This window comes from Durio zibethinus, chromosome 18 (assembly GCF_047325235.1).
Source record: "Durio zibethinus cultivar Kanyao isolate XHJ-2024 chromosome 18, ASM4732523v1, whole genome shotgun sequence".
Lineage (NCBI taxonomy): Eukaryota > Viridiplantae > Streptophyta > Magnoliopsida > Malvales > Malvaceae > Durio > Durio zibethinus.
Window position 1 is genome coordinate 22,967,757 of NC_143179.1, and position 19,697 is coordinate 22,987,453.

The 19,697-nt window shown below is 37.4% G+C and overlaps 2 protein-coding genes and 2 pseudogenes across 6 annotated transcripts in view; 2 read left to right on the forward strand and 2 right to left on the reverse strand.

The window, feature by feature from the left end:
- LOC111300098 (uncharacterized) overlaps positions 1-11,430 on the forward strand; it is a 31,276-nt gene extending 19,846 nt beyond the window's left edge. Inside the window, exons 25-35 of one of the 4 annotated variants that reach the window (XM_022895722.2) lie at positions 230-642; positions 727-1,156; positions 1,496-2,794; positions 7,639-7,899; positions 7,981-8,271; positions 8,357-8,839; positions 9,017-9,448; positions 9,674-9,952; positions 10,165-10,716; positions 10,812-11,021; positions 11,110-11,430. In XM_022895722.2, coding sequence (XP_022751457.1) covers positions 230-642; positions 727-1,156; positions 1,496-2,794; positions 7,639-7,899; positions 7,981-8,271; positions 8,357-8,839; positions 9,017-9,448; positions 9,674-9,952; positions 10,165-10,716; positions 10,812-11,021; positions 11,110-11,229 — 4,770 coding nt within the window. In that variant the 3' untranslated portion in view covers positions 11,230-11,430. Of the gene's footprint in view, positions 1-229; positions 643-726; positions 1,157-1,495; positions 2,795-7,554; positions 7,900-7,980; positions 8,272-8,356; positions 8,840-9,016; positions 9,449-9,673; positions 9,953-10,164; positions 10,717-10,811; positions 11,022-11,109 lie in introns of all 4 variants that reach the window. The other 3 variants (XM_089748014.1, XM_089748015.1, XM_022895724.2) reach the window with 3 other exon arrangements.
- Positions 11,431-11,781: 351 nt separating this feature from the next.
- Positions 11,782-14,973, reverse strand: LOC111300099 (uncharacterized). Its single transcript, XM_022895726.2, has 3 exons — positions 13,254-14,973; positions 12,684-13,144; positions 11,782-12,567 (listed from the first exon to the last, which is right to left on the reverse strand). Exons 1-3 carry the CDS (start codon positions 13,330-13,332, stop codon positions 11,995-11,997), a joined length of 1,113 nt encoding a protein of 370 aa, XP_022751461.1. The 5' UTR covers positions 13,333-14,973; the 3' UTR covers positions 11,782-11,994.
- Positions 14,974-15,086: 113 nt separating this feature from the next.
- LOC111300817 (cypmaclein-like) lies at positions 15,087-16,001 on the reverse strand (annotated as a pseudogene). The gene is made up of 3 exons (XR_016330091.1): positions 15,718-16,001; positions 15,575-15,623; positions 15,087-15,466 (listed from the first exon to the last, which is right to left on the reverse strand). The product of XR_016330091.1 is annotated as a cypmaclein-like (transcript).
- A 668-nt stretch (positions 16,002-16,669) lies between these two features.
- LOC111300816 (naringenin,2-oxoglutarate 3-dioxygenase-like) lies at positions 16,670-18,374 on the forward strand (annotated as a pseudogene).
- Positions 18,375-19,697: the final 1,323 nt, after the last annotated feature.

Consider the following 19,697-nt stretch of genomic DNA (forward strand, 5'->3'; position numbering starts at 1 on the left):
TTGTTTTTCATATGCCTGCAGTATTATGCATATTTTGCTTTCGGTATTATGCCAACTTTAGAATATTTGGTCCCTTTTTTTTTTTTGACTTGCAAGATTGCCAACCATATTCTCTACATTTTAACTGTATATTTTCTTTTTGACATTTGATTTGCATGAAAGTCAACAAATTTTATACCCTTAAAACCATTTGCTTGATTACGTTGACTGAGATATCTTTTATATCTAGGGACAGCGGACAGATCCTGATTCTTCTGTCACTTCATCTCGTCAAGGTGCTGATGTTGGAGCAGTCATCTCCAACCTAAAATCTGTCCTGAAACTTATTAGTGAAAGGGTCATGCTTGTGCCAGAATGCAAGAGATCTGTAACTCAAATTTTGAATGCTTTGCTTTCAGAGAAGGGAACTGATGCTAGTGTGCTTGTTTGTATACTTGATGTGATAAAAAGTTGGATGGAAGATGACTTCAGTAAGCCAGGCACATCAGTCACCTCTAATGCGTTTCTCACTCCCAAGGAAATCGTTTCTTTCCTCCAGAAGCTTTCACTGGTTGATGAACAAAATTTCCAGCCCACTGCTTTGGAAGAGTGGGACAGAAAATATCTTCAGCTTCTCTATGGCATTTGTGCTGATTCAAACAAGTAACTAGCTTTTATTTTCTTAAGTTAGACACTTGAGCTATGTTTTGCCTAGAATTTTAATAGAATGATTTGATTCAATTTCAGATATCCACTGACTCTACGTCAAGAAGTATTTCAGAAGGTGGAAAGGCAGTTCATGCTTGGTCTCCGGGCAAAAGATCCTGAAATTCGAATGAAAATTTTCTCCCTGTATCATGAGTCGCTTGGCAAGACATTGTTCGCAAGGTTGCAATACATCATCCAATTTCAGGACTGGGAAGCTTTAAGCAATGTCTTCTGGCTCAAGCAGGGTCTTGATCTCCTTTTAGCAATCTTAGTGGAAGATAAACCTATTACACTTGCTCCTAACTCTGCAAGGGTTCTACCACTTGTTGCTCCTGATTCTGTTCCAGATAGTTCTGGAATGCAGCATCAGGTTACTGAAGTTCCAGAGGGTTCTGAGGAGGCTCGTTTGACACTTGATAGCCTTGTTCTTAAACATGCACAATTTCTGAATGAAATGAGCAAGCTTCAGGTTCTTATGTGTGTTTTTTTTTTTTTTTCATTTTTTTTAATGTTTTTAGGTCCTCGAGCTAATGAAAGGCATACAGTAATTCGGCCAATTGCACTATTTTCTTTCTATTCTTGCTCTTTTATCTCTAACCACATCCGTATGCAAGACTGTTCAAAACAAATCTGTCAATTATTAAATGTCGTTTCTCTGTTAATTGTTTATTTCCTTTTAGTTGGTTTTAAAACTGATTCTGCATTCCCTTGGCATTGGTAAAAACATTGCAGTTGCTTAATGCTGTCTGCACTTTTTCTGGATGTATAAATTATCCCATTTAAAGTTAACCACTTTCCTCTTGTCCAGGTTGCTGATCTTGTTATACCCTTGAGGGAGCTTGCTCACACAGATGCAAATGTTGCTTACCATTTGTGGGTGTTGGTTTTTCCTATTGTCTGGGTTACCTTGCACAAAGAAGAACAGGTTGCTCTAGCTAAACCAATGATAGCTCTCCTCTCAAAAGATTATCATAAGAAGCAGCAAGCCAGCAGACCAAATGTTGTGCAAGCACTATTGGAAGGGCTTCAATTGAGTCACCCTCAGCCTAGAATGCCCAGTGAACTCATTAAATATATAGGAAAAACTTATAATGCATGGCATATTGCATTGGCTTTGCTGGAAACTCATGTCATGTTATTCATGAATGATACAAAGTGTTCTGAGTCTCTGGCTGAGCTGTATCGTTTGCTCAATGAAGAAGATATGAGATGTGGATTATGGAAGAAAAGGTCAATTACTGCAGAAACTAAAGCTGGACTTTCACTAGTTCAGCATGGTTATTGGCAGCGTGCTCAAAGTCTCTTTTACCAAGCTATGGTTAAGGCAACTCAAGGTACTTATAACAACACTGTACCTAAAGCTGAAATGTGTCTTTGGGAAGAGCAATGGATTTACTGCAGTGGGCAACTTAGCCAGTGGGATGCATTGGTAGACTTTGGAAAGAGTACTGAGAATTATGAAATTCTTCTTGATAGCCTTTGGAAGTTACCTGATTGGGCATACATGAAGGATCATGTAATCCCTAAAGCTCAAGTAGAAGAAACTCCAAAACTCCGTCTTATTCAAGCCTTCTTTGCCCTCCATGATAAAAATACAAATGGGGTGGGGGATGCAGAAAACATAGTTGGAAAGGGTGTTGATCTTGCTTTAGAACATTGGTGGCAATTGCCTGAAATGTCAGTGCATGCCAGGGTTCCACTTCTGCAGCAGTTTCAGCAATTGGTAGAAGTTCAAGAATCTGCCAGAATTCTTGTGGACATTGCCAACGGGAACAAACTATCTGGCAATTCTGTGGTTGGTGTGCATGGAAATCTTTTTGCTGATCTTAAGGACATTCTTGAGACTTGGAGACTGAGAACTCCAAATGAATGGGATAATATGTCTGTCTGGTGTGATTTGCTCCAATGGAGGAATGAAATGTATAATGCCGTTATAGATGCATTCAAAGAGTTTGGCACCACAAACCCACAACTTCATCATCTTGGTTACCGTGATAAGGCATGGAATGTTAATAAGCTTGCTCATATTGCTCGTAAGCAAGGCCTTTATGATGTATGTGTGAAGATACTTGAAAAGATGTATGGCCATTCAACCATGGAGGTGCAGGTACTAAATATCAACTTATTTTGAGTTGACATATTTTCTTGGTCTTATTTAGGTACTAAATTTCTTAAAGTTTGTCTTCTTTGTGTTAGCCACTCATTTAATCAAAGCTCTTTTACATTTTTCAAAGACTCCTAATTTCATTCTTGATCCTATTTTTATTAGTTTAGCATCCTGAATGAGCATTAAGTATCTGATACTTTCTTGATATTGTGCCAACTGTAGAGCCCTGTGGTGCTCTTTTTCATTGTTTTGGTTTCTTTAATGTGGAAAAACTACGAAATAAATCTGTGTGAAAAACTAAGAGTAAAAACTGAATGTATATTGAAAAACTGCTCATTAAGAATTATACAAGAATCTTAGGTTTATATACAACTAACTAGGGGTTAAATTAGGAAACTAAATCTTCCTAAAAACTGATCCTATAATTGAGCGATTGTCTATCTTAATTTTTTGTCCTTAATTCTAGGGATACAAATACTTAATTCTAGAGATACAAATATAGATATGCTGATTACAAGATTACAACCAGCTGTAAATAAGTGTTTTCCCACACTCCCCTTCAAGCTGATGAATAGGTGGTTTCCATTCCCAGCTTGGAAATAATATCTTGAAATGTTGCATTGTTGAGACCTTTAGTCAACACATCTACAAGTTGACCCTTGGTTGATACATAAGGTGTACAAATCAACCCACTGTCTGGTTTCTCCTTTATGAAATGCCGGTCTACTTCGATGTGTTTTGTTCTGTCATGTTGCATAGGATTGTGTGCAATGCTTGTTGTAGACTTGTTATCACAATAAAGTCTCATTGGTCCATCCCACTTGATCTTTAAGTCTTCTAGGATAATCTTTAACCATAGTAGTTCACAAATTCCTTGAGCCATTGCTCTGAACTCTGCTTCAGCACTTGATCTTGCCATCACATTATGTTTTTCACTCCTCGAAGTCACAAGATTACCACCTAAAAAAGTGCAGTAGCCTGAGGTGGATCTTCTATCAGTTATTGAACCTGCATAATCAGCATCTGTATATGCTTCCGGAACTAGCCCCAAATTTCTTTTGAATAAGATACCTCTTTCAGGATTGGCCTTCAAATAGTGCAATATACGGTAGACAGCATATATGTGCACTTCTTTAGGACTATGCATAAATTGACTTATCACACTCACAGCATATGCTATATCAGGTCTAGTATGAGAGAGATAAATGAATCTTCCAACTAATCTTTGGTACATTTCTCTATCTACAGCAGCATTTTCATTAGTTTCTCCAATTTTATGATTAGGATCTATAGGGGTATTTGTAGGTTTACATGCGAGCTTCTCAATTTCCTTCAGAAGATCCATCACATATTTCTGTTGTGAGATGAGAATACCATGCTGTGAGTGAGCTACCTCAATTCCTAGGAAGTACTTCAATCTCCCTAGCTCTTTTATCTCAAATTCTCTAGCCAAATACTGTTTTAGAGATTCTCCCTTTTTTCCATTATCTCTAGTTACAATTATATCATCAACATACACTAATAGAACTGTGACTCTCCTTGAATCATAGTGCTTGATAAACAATGTGTGATCTCTTTGACTCTATTTATATCCCATTGCTAGCATCACTTTGGCAAACCTCCCAAACCGAGCCATAGGAGACTGTTTAAGGCCATATAAAGCCTTTTTCAGCTTGCATACTTTGTTTGCTTCTAGATGACCTCCAAATCCCAGTGGAACTTTCATATGTATTTCTTCTTCCAAATCTCCACTTAGAAAAGCATTCTTTACATCAAATTGTTGAAGCTGTCAATTGTAATTTGCAGCCAATGATAACAAAATCCTAACTGTATTCATCTTGGCAACCTGAGCAAAGGTTTCCTGATAATCCACTTCATAGGTTTAAGTGTAGCCCTTAGCCACTAACCTCGCTTTATACCCTTTCAATAGTACCATCCGCCTTGTATTTTATAGTGAAACCCATTTACACCCCACTGGATTTTTTCCTTTAGGCAACTTTACCAGTTCCCATGTTTTATTTTTCTCTAAGGCCTCCATTCTATTTTCATGGCTTGCCTCCATTTCTCACTGGATAATGCATCGGATAATGTAGTTTGAACATAAATAGTGTTTAGGCTCATAAGAAAATTTTTGTGGGATGGTGAGAATTTTTCAAATGACACAAAATTAGAAATTGGGTATGATGGATGCTTGGTACATTTTCTGGTTCCTTTCCTAATGGCAATAGGCAGATCATAATCACTAGTTATTGTATTATGAGATTCATGCTCATTTTGAGAAACAGAGTAAAAAACTATAGTTACCCCATTTCCAGAGTTAGGATTAGGTTCTTGGACTAGCAATGGTTTAAGATCTGGAACTTTCCTTCTTGAATACACCTGTAATTCTTTCATAGAATTAAGAACAATATTATCCTTTGTCACATCTTTTGTGTTTGGAATGGATTCAGATTCAAATTCAGTGTTTGACTTGGGCTCAGTAGAAACAGGTTTCGACTTAGAAGAATCAACGGGTGAAAATTTAGCGTTTGACTTGGGCTGAGCAGAAACAAGTTTCGACTCAGAAGAATTAATGGGTGAAAATGTTGAAGAAGAGGACAAATCAAGCAAAAAGAAGTCTTTATCCTTATCTTCCATGAATGAAGTCTCCCCTTGAAGATAAGGTTGAGTAAAAAATGGTTTACTTTCTTCAAAAGTGACATTTGCAGACACGTAGAATTTTTTGGTAGGATGATGATAGCACTTATACCTTTTTTGAGTTGATGCATACCCCACAAAGATACACTTAATTGCTCTTGGATCCAACTTTCCCCTATTATGATTGTGAACATGAATAAATGATGTACAACCAAATATCCTAGGTGTGAGGTTGTTTGTGGTATTAAGGTTGGGATAGAATTGTGATAGTAGTTTCATAGGAGTTTTAAATCCCAAAACCCTTGAAAGTAACCTATTTATAATGTGTGTGTTAGTGAGAATAGCTTCCCCCCAATAAGATTTGGGTACATTTGCTTGAAAAAGGAAGGCTCGGGTTGTGGCTAGTAAATGGTTGTTTTTCCTCTTTGCCACTCCATTCTACTGTGGAGTATTAACACAAGATGACTCATGGATAATCCCCTTTTTTTGGAAATAGGTGGATAGACTCTGGTTGAAATAGTCTCTTGCATTATCAGACCTAAATCTCTTGATTCTCACTCCAAATTGATTTTGGATCATGTTTTGGAAGCTTAAAAACACACTATTCACATCTGATTTGGATTTAAGTAAAAAAATCCAAGAGACCCTGGTACAATAATCTATGAATGAAACAAACCATCTAGCAATAGATATATTAGGAATTGTAGAGGGACCCCAAATGTCACTATGAATCAAGTAAAAGGGAGTAGAACTTCTTTTGTTACTAATTGGAAAAGACACACGTCTGTGCTTTGCAAGTTCACAAACATGACAATGAAAATCTTTGACGTTTAATCCTTTGAACAAAGAAGGAAACATGTTTCTCAAAGTTCGAAAAGAAGGATGTCCAAGACGAAAATGATAAAGCCAGATTTTGTTTTTATTGAAAGATTTTTTAGAAAGAAATGACAAAGGTAAACTATTCTTGATATTACTTGTGTCGTTTGATATCTCAAGATAGTATAGTCCATCCTTCTCCTTAGCAAGTCCAATCCTCTTCCCCAAACTTTGGTCTTGAAATTCACAATAAGAAGGATAAAAAGTCACTTTGTAGTTCATATCTCTGGTATGTTTTTGTATAGATATCAGATTAGTAGACAATCTAGGAATATGAAGAACATTTTTAAGAACAAACGAGGGAATAATTTGAACATCTCTTAATCCTACCATTGTAATAAGTGAACCATCTGCAACAATAATTTTCTTATTACTAGGACACAGAGTATATGTACTAAACTTTTATGAGGAATGTGTCATATGGTCTGTGGCTCTTGAGTCAATGACCCAAGAAGTCGTAATAGGCTTAACCGAGACATTTAATCCATGAGAACCATAAGTTTTACCTTAACTAGAGACCTTACCCAAGGAACATACCCTAATAGGCTTTTCAAGGGTTTGCAATAGGCTTCTCAACTTTTCAATCTTTTCTCTGTCCAACTCTCCTTGTTTCCGAGACATCTGTAGTACTCTGGTGATTTTCCTAGTTGGCACTTCTTCAAATTGAATGTTAGTGATATCTTTCTTTAAACTGAAACAAGTCCTAAGATATAATCAGAAATAACTCTTAGCAATGAAGGCTAAAGAAGGAAAAATGGCTATGAAGGCTTTAACAGGGTTTGGCAATGAATGCCTAAAATAGAAGTCAGCAATGAAGGCTGAAAATTTTACTTCCCAATAAGAGCCTACAGCTCTAATACCGTGTGGAAAAACTAAGAAATAAATTTATATGAAAAACTAATAGTAAAAACTGAATGTATATTGAAAAAACTGCTTATTAAGAATTATACAAGAACTTTAGGTTTATATACGACTAACTAGGGGTTAAACTAAGAAACTAAATATTCCTAAAAACTGATCCTATAATTGAGCGATTGTCTATCTTAATTTTTTGTCCTTAATTCTAGGGATACAAATATTTAATTCTAGAGATACAAATCTAAATATACAGATTCTAAGATTACAACCAGCTGTAAATAAATGATTTCCCACATTTAACCTAATTTATTTTTTCCTTGAGAGAAAGATGAAGGAGATGGGTGCTAGTTGAAAGTATCTTACTGATTTTTTCTGTTGAATATGTGCAGGGGGCCTTTGTTAAGATTAGAGAGGAGGCAAAGGCATATCTTGAGATGAAGGGATTACTGATTTTTTCTTTTGAATATGTGCAGGAGGCCTTTGTTAAGATTAGAGAACAGGCAAAGGCATATCTTGATATGAAGTGTGAACTTACAAGCGGCCTTAATTTGATCAACAGCACTAATCTGGAATATTTTCCTGTGAAACACAAGGCAGAAATTTATCGCATTAAAGGGGACTTCCTGTTAAAGTTAAATGATTCTGAAGGCGCTAATCTTGCATACTCCAATGCTATATCCCTTTTTAAAAATTTGCCTAAAGGGTGGCTAAGCTGGGGAAGTTATTGTGACATGGTATTATTTATCTGCTTTTTCATGCTATAGATTTCAATGTTTAATTAGGGATAGCACTGATCTTTTGTTTTTACATTACAGGCTTATAAAGATAGTCATGATGAGATTTGGTTAGAATATGCTGTTAGTTGCTTTCTTCAAGGCATTAAATTTGGTGTTTCTAATTCAAGAAGCCATCTAGCTCGTGTGCTGTATCTTCTAAGCTTTGATACTCCCAGTGAATGCGTGGGGAGGTCATTTAATAAGTATTGGGACCAAATTCCCCACTGGATCTGGCTTTCTTGGATTCCACAGTTATTACTTTCCTTGCAAAGGACAGAAGCACCTCATTGCAAACTTGTGCTTCTTAAAATTGCTACTGTTTATCCGCAGGTAAATGTTTATTCTTCTCCCCGACATAAACAACATATTTCATTCTTGAAATTTTTCTTGACTTGTTTCCATTTAAAATTCCCAGGCACTCTATTACTGGCTCCGAACATATTTGCTTGAGCGTCGTGATGTTGCAAATAAATCAGAACTTGGCAGTATTCCCATGGCTCAGCAAAGAATGCAACCGAATATCTCTGGCACCAATTCTGGTTCTCTTGCCTTGGCTGATGGAAGTGATAGGGTACAGAGTCATTCTGGAGGCAATTTAGCACCAGACAATCAAGTTCATCAAGGATCTCAATCTAGTACTGGAATTGGATCTCATGATGGGGGGAACTCTCACGGGCAAGAACCTGAGCGATCCACTGTAACAGAGAGCAGTGTGCACACAGGAAATGAGCAACCTCTGCAACAAAGTTCATCAAGCATCAGTGATGGGGGACAGGGTGCAATGAGGCGTAATGGCACTTTGGGTTTGGTTGCTTCTGCTGCTTGTGCTTTTGATGCTGCTAAGGATATAATGGAGACCCTAAGAAGAGAGCATGCTAATTTGGCTAGGGAACTTGAGGTGAGAATTGAATAAAGGGAAGGAACATTTTGTTTCATGACCATTCTACATGCAATTTTTAAAATGATTATCCATTAATGTTGTATAGGTAAACCATGAGTCAGGATGTTTGCTCTATTACCTGCACCATTCAGCTTTAGTTGGATGTTTATAAATTAAAGGTTTACCTTTTCCCAGGATCTCTTAACAGAAATTGGCTCAAGGTTTGTTACTCTGCCTGAGGAGAGACTTCTGGCAGTGGTTAATGCACTGCTGCACCGCTGTTACAAGTACCCAACTGCTACTACAGCGGAAGTTCCCCAATCTCTCAAGAAGGAGCTCTCTGGTGTTTGCAGGGCTTGCTTCTCTGCAGATGCTGTTAAGAAGCATATGGATTTCGTTAGGGAGTACAAGCAGGATTTTGAGCGTGATCTAGATCCAGAAAGTACAGCTACATTTCCTGCCACTCTTTCTGAACTGACTAAACGACTAAAACACTGGAAAAATATCCTCCAGAGCAATGTTGAGGACAGGTTTCCAGCTGTTCTGAAGCTGGAGGAAGAAAGAAGTGTGTTACGCGACTTACATGTGGTTGATGTAGAGATTCCAGGGCAGTATTTCAGTGATCAGGTAAATAAAATCAGTACTTTCATATTAGTTACTGTCCTCTTTTTGTTGTATGACACAACAAATCTGCCGGAGATTGCCATCCCAGTCTTCCAGACTATCTGAATGCAATCATATTATCAAACTTCCCTGAATTTTTCAAAAGAGTGCAGCATACGCACCGAAGTTCAAATTTGCAATCAGTTTGTCCTTGTTCTGATTAAACTAATTCATCTCTTGGACCTCCAGGAAATTGCACCTGACCACACGGTGAAGTTAGACCGGGTTGGAGCTGATATACCAATTGTTCGAAGGCATGGAAGCAGTTTTCGCCGTTTGACTCTGATTGGCTCTGATGGTTCTCAACGACATTTTATTGTTCAGACGTCTTTGACTCCTAATGCTAGAAGTGATGAACGGATATTGCAGCTCTTCCGTGTAATGAACCAAATGTTTGATAAGCACAAGGAATCCAGACGTCGTCATATATGCATTCAAACACCCATTATAATTCCTGTTTGGTCACAGGTGATTGGTCTTGCAATATAAATTCTCTAATTCTTCGATTTTGTTTTGTAGTTCTGTTGCTGTAGGCATGAGAAGTTTTCAGTAGATATCATGTAACAAATTTTCCGTAGTAGACTTGATCTGCTTGGCAGTTGGTCCGATCGATGATATTACTATGTTATTCCTTTTTTATTCTCACCCAAGATATAAGAATAATCGCCTTCGTTTTACAGGTGCGCATGGTTGAAGATGATTTGATGTACAGTACATTTCTTGAGGTGTATGAAAACCACTGTGCAAGGAATGACAAAGAGGCAGATCTTCCCATTACCTATTTCAAGGAGCAATTAAACCAAGCAATATCAGGACAAATTTCACCTGAAGCTGTGGTAGATCTCCGCCTCCAAGCATATAATGATATAACAAAAAGTTTTGTAACAGATGGTATCTTTTCCCAGTACATGTACAAGACCCTGCCAAGTGGCAATCACATGTGGGCTTTCAAAAAGCAATTTGCCATCCAGTTAGCTCTGTCGAGTTTCATGTCTTTCATGCTACAAATCGGTGGAAGGTCCCCGAATAAGATTTTATTTGCGAAAAACACTGGAAAAATATTCCAGACAGATTTTCATCCTGCATACGATGTGAGTGGTATGATTGAATTCTGTGAACCTGTACCCTTCCGTTTGACAAGGAACATGCAAGCATTCTTCTCTCATTTTGGTGTGGAAGGCCTTATTGTATCAGCAATGTGTGCTGCAGCACAGGCTGTAGTCTCACCCAAGGTAAGTTTTCTGAGCATGTGTCAATACTAACCAAAAAATCACCATTTAACGACAATAATGTTGATTCACCTTTTCTCCACTACCATGCGTTGCAGCAAACTCAGCATTTGTGGTATCAGCTAGCCATGTTTTTCCGTGATGAGCTGCTTTCATGGTCTTGGAGAAGACCACTTGGTATGCCTCTTGCCCCTGCTGCTGGAGGTGGTAGTTTGAATCCTGTTGACTTCAAATATAAGGTTACTACTAATGTGGAGAATGTTATTGGCCGGATCAGCGGAATAGCTCCACAGGATTTCTCCGAAGAGGTAAAAGTTTCTGTTCCCTTTACACGCTTTCCTTTGCCTGTTTCTTGCTCATCCAACTTAAAACACCGATTGTTTGCGGTGCATTCAGGAGGAGAATGTAATGGACCCTCCGCAATCAGTACAGAGGGGTGTTACTGAGTTAGTTGATGCTGCCTTGTTACCCAGGAATTTGTGCATGATGGATCCAACATGGCATCCATGGTTTTGATGAAGTACTTGTTTTTATATACATTGCCTCAATTTCGACTGTTGTAAATAATGTACATATGATTTTCTTTGTTTTAGAAATATAGAAATTGTTTTCAGATATTATTTTGTCACCAATTCTGGAAACGGGAAAACGCATCTCTACATGTAAATAAAAAAATTAATGGAAACAGTAAATAAAAAAATGATGCTCTTTTGAACAGCTAATGTTTTTTCACCATACCAATAGGATTTTAATGTTTGAATCCGAGCATTTATAATTTTTTTTTCTTTCTCAATTTGAAGATTGCAATTTTTTTTTTTTTATTGGATGGTAGAAGCAAGTCAACTTTTTTTTTCGCATAAAAATTGATGAGTTCGTTTTCTATATAAATCTAGGATAATTTTCCTAAATTTATTTGGACTACCTTTACAAATATGACAGTTGTTTTGATCAGTAATTTGTTGAGTTGTGGGGTTTGATGATTTTATAAATTTGTTGATCAAAAACATATTGGAAACGTTAATTTACAGATGACAAAAAAAAAAAAAAAAACAAGGTAAGGGAGAAAGTAGAAGAATCAAATTTATTCATTCACTTCTTTCATGATCTTACTATCCAGTGAAGTTAATGAACTACCCAGAAACAATCTAGACCTTTTTTCCCCTTTATTTTTTTATTTTTGGAGAAATGACAAAAGTAAGTTGTGAATGAGAAAAAGAAGTCCAGAGATGGGTGTCAAGAAAGACAACCAAACAAATACCCACCATAAAAACCAAAAAGTTATCAGTCATCTTCTTGCACCTCCAGAGGAAAGCGTAGGTGCTTCCCTTTCGGTGTTGGCAAGCCCTTCAAGCGTATTATATCAAGGGAGACGCCAGCTGAATCATCACTTTCTGCACACTCTTCTTCCCCTTCAATCTCATCATCACTGTTGCATACAAATCTTGTGTGCTTTCCTGTGAATATCTCTTTCATGCTTATCTTGCTTAAACCTTCACACAGCTTATCAACTAATCCTCCATCATCCTCTTCTACCTCTTCTTCTTCTTCTTCATCTTCATCTTCATAGTAGTCATCTCCCATTTCTTCAATTTTTTCCTCATCTTCATCATAGGTGCTTGCATTAACCTGGATTGACCAAAGAGATGCGTTGTCATCATCAGGTGATGGCTTCTCTTTGCATGCACTACTTTCTCCAGCCATCACTCCCTGATCGGTCACCACTGAATAGCATTCTGATGAATCTGAGGATTCTGATTTCTCAGAAAAATCGAGCAGCAAAGACCTAGTTATGGGACTTTTCTGGGATTCAAGACTCAGTTCTTGCCTCATTCCATCAAAGATGCCACTCACCACCTGTCATATTCAGCAAAAGTAACAATTGCATTGAGCATTTCGATCATAAGTTCCTTCTTTAAAGAACAAAAAGATCATGTAAAAACTAGGAAAATAAAAAGGTTTTAAAAACTAACCTCAGAAATCTTCAACTCTTCTTCAGCAACAGGTTGAGCCATTACTATTGAACCCAATCCGCTATTGTTAATACCTCCATCCTCAGAAAGATTTGAGACCTGCGGTGTATTTGCGGGTGTAGGGGCCAGAAGTGCCACCGGGGAATTCACACAGCCTTGAATATGAAGAAAAGGACGCCTCTCCAGTGAAACTTTTGAAAGCTCGGCTTCTTCTTCAACCTTTTGCAAGAGAGTCTTGACTTGACCTCTTAGCAAAGCCTCACCAGAACCTGGAGTCATCATCATGTTCTTGGCTCTACTAGTCCTCTGCTTAGCTATAGCAGATGATGGTGTCTCCATTGCAAGCCCAACAATTGGTGAATCATTTGTTATATCAATAAGAGCAGACCTTTCTTGTTGCTGTTTTCCATTTCTAGTTCTTGTTTTCGACATACTCTTCTCAGACTCTTCATTCTTTCCTTCTACAAGAAATCATCAGGAAACGATGAATTAAACTTACTAGATCGATAAGACAGGTAATTAACTCTTTTCCCTAACAAAAACTAAACGAAAAAATAGAAAATAACTCACTGGAAACTGGGATACTGTTGTTCAATGCAGCCAAAGTCTGTGACCTGGTGACTCTTCTGGTTGATGAAGGCGTTTCCATTTAACTCAATTAATCAAGCAAGTCACAGGAAAAAAGATTTGGGTCGCCGGAAAGTAAACTTTTCTTGAAGCACGATTGAAGGAAGCTGCACAAAACCTTAAACAGAAAGCAATAAAGTTAATGGGAAAGGAAAGAAAACAGTATGTTTTAAAGGGCAAAGATGAGAGGGCATATCAAATTCGACCGTTGGAAACTAGCCGTTGGAAGGTTCCTTTATTTGATTAAAGAAAGGTACGGTTCGTTTTATTTGATTATGTGTTTGAACAATGTTTTTTACTTTACCTTCTTCATAATTGGGCTTTGTTTGGCCTTTTTTGAAGATTGGGCTGATTTAAATTATGCCCATAACTTGCCCTTTAATGGGGCTGAGCTGATTTTAATCATTTGGGGTAAACTCAATCGTCTGATAATGGGCAATTTTTTTATGAGATTTTTGAGCCCATTTTTATGTTGTGAAGAATTGGGCAAATTTCTTTTGTGAGAATTCGATTGCTATTTTTAAACCCATTTACTGCCCACCTCGAAGGTCCATTGATCTACTAATCCCACTCAACTGGGAATACAAAAAAAATTTTCCCATTTAAAGAGCCTTTGAGATAATACATTTATACCAAAATGAAAACGGAGAAAGAAACAAAATCCTCAAACAAAACCTTGGTTTCGACAAGATGTTGGCACCAAAGTCTAAGGAGTTCGGTTTTCAGTTCTCCAATGTGGCAACCCCTTCAGTCCACAATGCATTTGTCAGGGAGTCTGTGCTCCTCCGTCAGCCTGTTGATTGTGGTACCAATAAGTTTGTTCTTGCAAAACGTAAACGAGACGAAGAGGAACTTAGACAGACAGGAGATATGAGAAAGAAAATAAGGAGGCAAACTGAAAGGTCCAAGGCATTGGCTGAGAGCAATGGTGATAGTGGTCATGCTAGAATTGAAGGTACGAGCAGTAAGAGTCAATGTGGTGATCAAGATCAAGTTGATGCTTTGGAAAGAAACTTCTTGTTGCCTGATCAAATTAATGGCATCAACCCTTCGTTGGAGAAAGGTCTGCTTGTAGGTATTAGCAAGGGTTCTCAAAGAGATAATCTAGACGATGAGCACTCCATGCTCATTTGGAGAAAAGTTTTATCTTTGATTCAGTTAAGCACTTGGAGAACAAGGCACCTAATCATGATGAAAACTCTTATGCTATTTTTTATGAAAATCTGTTTCCTGATCAAATCTATGATCACTTCATCCCTGATTTGGAGAATCCTGAAGATTTGCTTCTTGGTCCTCTTTGTGCTTCGGTGAATGATCATCAGACTTTTCTTAATGATCATGACGTCAATAACCCAAAAATTGCTTCTGATGACTTAAATTTTGATGATGATTCTTGGATCAATATGAATTATCTGAATCAAAATTTGCCTGATGGTGCTGCCGCTGATTGGGACAACGTCCTAGAGATTATTATTTCTTTACAAAAAGAAGATTGGCATGCTAATATATCGGACTTCGACTTTAGCAATGGAGCTGATTGGGAGGACGATGGAATTATTGTGGGAGATTTGTGGAACTACCAATATTTATGTTTTACAATATTTTTTGTAGAAAATTGTTATATATATGTAATGTAAGACATAACTTTGAATAAATAAAATCTTCTCTGTTATTGCTGAATTTATTTAGTTTTACTGTTTTTATTGTTCAATTTACAAATTGGAGTTATCTCAAAGAGCCAACTAATGTTGCATTAAATGTAAAAAATTCCTTGAGATTTCACATTCTATTACGAGGTAGCTGGTTCCAGGTACATAAACAAGAGCAGTTTATTTATAATAATATAATTTATTAGACAAACAAAAAGGACTGTGTGAAAAAAATAATAATAAATTCCCACTACAGACATAAAATTTTGCATTATTTTTAAGGAAAACATGAAACTTCCTCAAGAATCTGAACATATAAATGGAATCATGGACACTTGTGAATTTTGTTGCGTGTGGTTAAATTGGCATAGCAAGGACAGTAGTCATGGTTACCAGCGGTTCCTGGGGGAACACACTTGCATTTGGCACAGCAACTCCCACAGGTCCTTTTGCAGAGATTTGGCCTCTTTGATAGTTTGCACCTTCCTTGACAGGCCACTCCGCAATCTGAATTCAGAACGACATTGCCATGAATGAATCAAGAAATACCAATAAATTTAACCATAAGTTAATGCCAATTTAAGATTCACTTAGTAAGTTAATATTGGTATGTACCGATGGTCTGTGCCTGAGGTGAAGGACTTGGTGCTCCATGAAAGCTCATCTGCAAAACATAGCGGATCATAGCTAGTAATTAGTTATCAAGAAGATCGCTAGCTACTCCAAGTTTTCACTGATTTGATTTGAATTTAGCTTACCAATTCTTCAGCTTGAGTGAGATGGAGAAGCAAAAGAGAGAAGAAAAAGCGAAGCAGCAACGTTTCTGGAGAGGGCCATCTTGAACTGTAACAAAAGAGAGACCAAGATTTCCTGAAGAAAGGCAAAGATGTGAAGCAAGGTATGGATCTAGTTTGAGAAAAGGGTGTATTTATATAGTGGAGAAAAGAAACATCCCATCTGCAACATACATTTAAAAAAACTTACTTTAGAAGGTCTCCAGGAAAGCCCTGGGTGAGAAGACAGCACTATCATCTTAGAAAAAAGAATGCTATGTGAATTGCCAATTTGGAAACTTGGGGCCTGTCCCAAGTTCTGATAATCCGATGTGATCAAGATCACCAATAGTCAATTATTAATGTCAATAATTTCACTAGTTTTCAATATGAAAGGTCTTTTTTCTATTTCACTTTGACACCCTTGAGCAAATAGCTAGATAACATTCATCTTAAAATAGAAGGGACTGAAATTCCCATTTTTATGTTAAGAGCAGTAATATTCTGGAAGTCGTATTGGGGTAGAAAGCATTGGTGTGGAAGGCTGGAAGCCAGACAGGGTATCGAACATATAATAGTTGGCATTGTTGTTTGACAGATAATGGGGATTTTAGGATGAAAATTATTGCAAAAAGAATTGGAAATAGTTGAACCAAAAAGAACCAAACTGTTCATGAGATTCCAAAACTTTTCATATGCTTTACTAATGGCCTTGAGAGATCCTCCAATAAAACTATTATAACAAAAAAAAAAAAAAGAAAAAAAAACCCTCCAATTTCTTATTCAAATTCAGCATGATTGGTAGGTATATTATTTTTATACAAGGTAAAAATGCTTCACATTGAAATTTCCCTTCTCTCACACTATAAAAGGGAATAAAAACTCTACCAGGGTGATTTGGTTTTTGTCAACATAGGTTAAGATATTTTTATTTATTATTGTTCTTCTGACAAAAACAAAAAGAAGTAATCTGAGTGATGTGTATTATGTAATCTATTTGTTCATTGATAAATAATATATGGGCTTCAATGTCAAAATGGGTTCAAATATGTATCCCCTAGAGTTAAAGTAAGCCCAAATAACTTTCTTGCCTTAAAATATGAGTGTTGAGTCGGCAAAAAATTGACAGCGTAGTTTCGAAGAATGGACTTCGTTCACGCCCATATCCATGATGTCAATGGCAAGAGGGCTGAGAAATGCAAGAAAATTGTGGAGGCTTGTGAAGATTGCGGTATCTTCCAGGTTGTTGATCATGATGGTGTTGATACTAAACTCATTTCCAATTTGACCCATTTTGCTAGAGTTTTTCGCTTTGCCTGAAGAAGACAAGCTTCGCTTTGATATGTCTGGTGGCAAGAAAGGTGGCTTCATTGTCTCCAGCCACCTTCAGGTGTTGCCTTCAATTAGGCCCTGTTGTGTTGAACATGGCTATTGGCTAATTGTTGTTGACATAACTGGTCTTCCCAGGTGCACATATTTTCTTCTATGACTATCTTTTGTCTCAATTTGCGGTGTTATGAAACTTGAAAATTCATGTGAAGACAGTACACATAGTTGTTCATTGATTAAAGCGAGGATAAATCTTTTGAAGATTACAACATGAAGCGTTGAAAAATAAATAATAGAGAAAATATGAACTTTTTTCTTTTTAACAGCATCCATCTGCAAACATTGAGACAGTATATAAAGGATTGGTCTTCATTACAGGAAGAAGTAGTGCAAGACTGGCGCGAGATTGTGGCATACTTTTCACACCCACTTAAGACCCGGGATTATTCAAGGTGGCCCGACAAACCAGACGGGTGGATAGCAGTGACAAAGGAGCACAGTGACAAGCTGATGGGCCTAGCCTGCAAGCTTCTAGAAGTGTTGTCAGAGGCAATAGGCTTAGAAAAGGGGGCTTTGACCAAAGCATGTGTGGACATGGATCAGAAAGTGGTGGTTAATTTCTATCCGAAATGTCCACAACCCGACCTCAGTTTCGGACTCAAGCGCCATACAACCCAGGGACCATCACACTGTTGCTTCAGGACCAAGTTGGTGGGCTTCAGGTCAGAAAGGACAATGGTAAGACTGGGATCATTGTTCAACCAGTTGAAGCGGCCTTTGTGGTCAACCTTGGAGATCATGCCCATACAATTTCAGCTTCACATCCCCTAGCCTAACTAAGCTCTATTGACTTGGTGCCTATGAAGCTTAGAGTGATTGGAAATCAATGAAATTGCCCGATTAGAAGATTGAACTGAAATGTCCATTGATGTGGCTTATGGCTTATCCAATCAATGTAACGTGGTCCCAATTCCCAAGTTTACTGTAGAATTGACTGGTGTGGACTAGTCAGAAAGTGTTAGAATTTACTTGTGTTGAGCAGTATCTTTGCAATGGGAGGTTCAAGAACGCTGATCACCAAGCTGTGGCGAACTCAAGACTGCAGCAGATTGTCAATAGCCACAATCCAAATCCCAGCACCCGATGCAACAGTGTATCCACTCAAGATTAGATGGGGAGAAAACAACTCTTGAGGAGCCCATCACATTTGCTGAGATGTATAGGAGGAAGATGAGCAAAGATCTTGAGCTTGCCAGGCTAAAGAAGCTGGCCAAGGAGCAGCAACAGTTGCAGGAGATGGACAAGTCCAAACTCGAAACCAAGCCTCTGGAGCAAATCCTTGCATAACCTTCATTCTACTGGTTGCGTTGCCAGCTTTTTGTTTTCCATCGTGCTTGCTAATTTAATGCGTTGGTACTCGATCTTCTAACGATGGTGCCTATTTAATTTGTTGTAGCAATGTGTTGGGCAAGCCATTTACCCACATTTGATGTTTGTCATATCTGTACTCAAGTATTAGTAGTAGATGAAAAGTTAAGTGTCACTGCCTAGCTTCTTACTTCCATTGGAGAATGCATATGACCAACTGAACAGCGGTTCTAATATGAACACGCAAACGTGGCCTGTTAGAAAGATTAGTACAAGTATGGATTATTAACAAGATTCTCTCGCATCTTTTGACACTCGGACAGGATAAACAATTTTAATAGCTTTGGGTGGGAAAGCAAGACCTATCTATTGCTTCTAATCAAAGAATAACAACTTAGATATGATCAATAGCGATCTGGTCTCACCTCTTTGCTTCAAGGAAAGAAAAGTATTTTTTGTCGCCATGGACCACCTACATCCATCTATGCCTAGTGGCTTTGTAGTCACTATAGGGTTGTGCCATTTTGTTTATTGGCTTGTTATTTGGTTGAGTATTGCCGAAGTCTGGCAAAGGCAAACTTAAAATTAAATCCATGATGCCTTTCGGGCTCCATGTATATATGCCAATAATGAGGAGTCCACAGGGAGAAAGATTATTCTACAATTAAGCTTAGAATCAAATCGTGTTTTCTAAACTTTGAAATTTGTTTCTTGAAATCCTTCCGAAATTTTCACTTACTTTAAAGATCCTTTTGAAAATAGTCTTTAATTTATGAGAGTTTTTTCTTACACTCTCTTTTATGATCATTGTCATCAAGTGGGTTAGAGTGACAAACAAAAGGGATCAAAGAGGAAAAAAAACAAAAATCAAGAGAGGGATTGATGTAATCCCATGGAAAACAACATGCCATCAAACTAGATTATGTTCAATTTTCATTTCCATTCAAATGGGTGGTTGGGCTTTTTAGTTTGTTTTTTTTTTATTTTTTATTTTATTTCCTCAAAGTTTTATGTAAGAAAATGATCCCTTCACAAGTAGTACTATTTGTTTAACCAAGTTTATCTAACTGAAGAAAGAACAAGTTTGTTGACAATTAAAACCTTAACGTTTCTAACAATTTTGTAATACGTTGGACGTGAGATTCTTAATTTTAATTGTCCAAATTTAAATTACAAAAAACTACAAACCTTAACTATTCAATACGTTGTCAATCACATTTGGATGTTAAGAAGAAAAACACGTTTCCACAACTTGAATTACAGGTGTA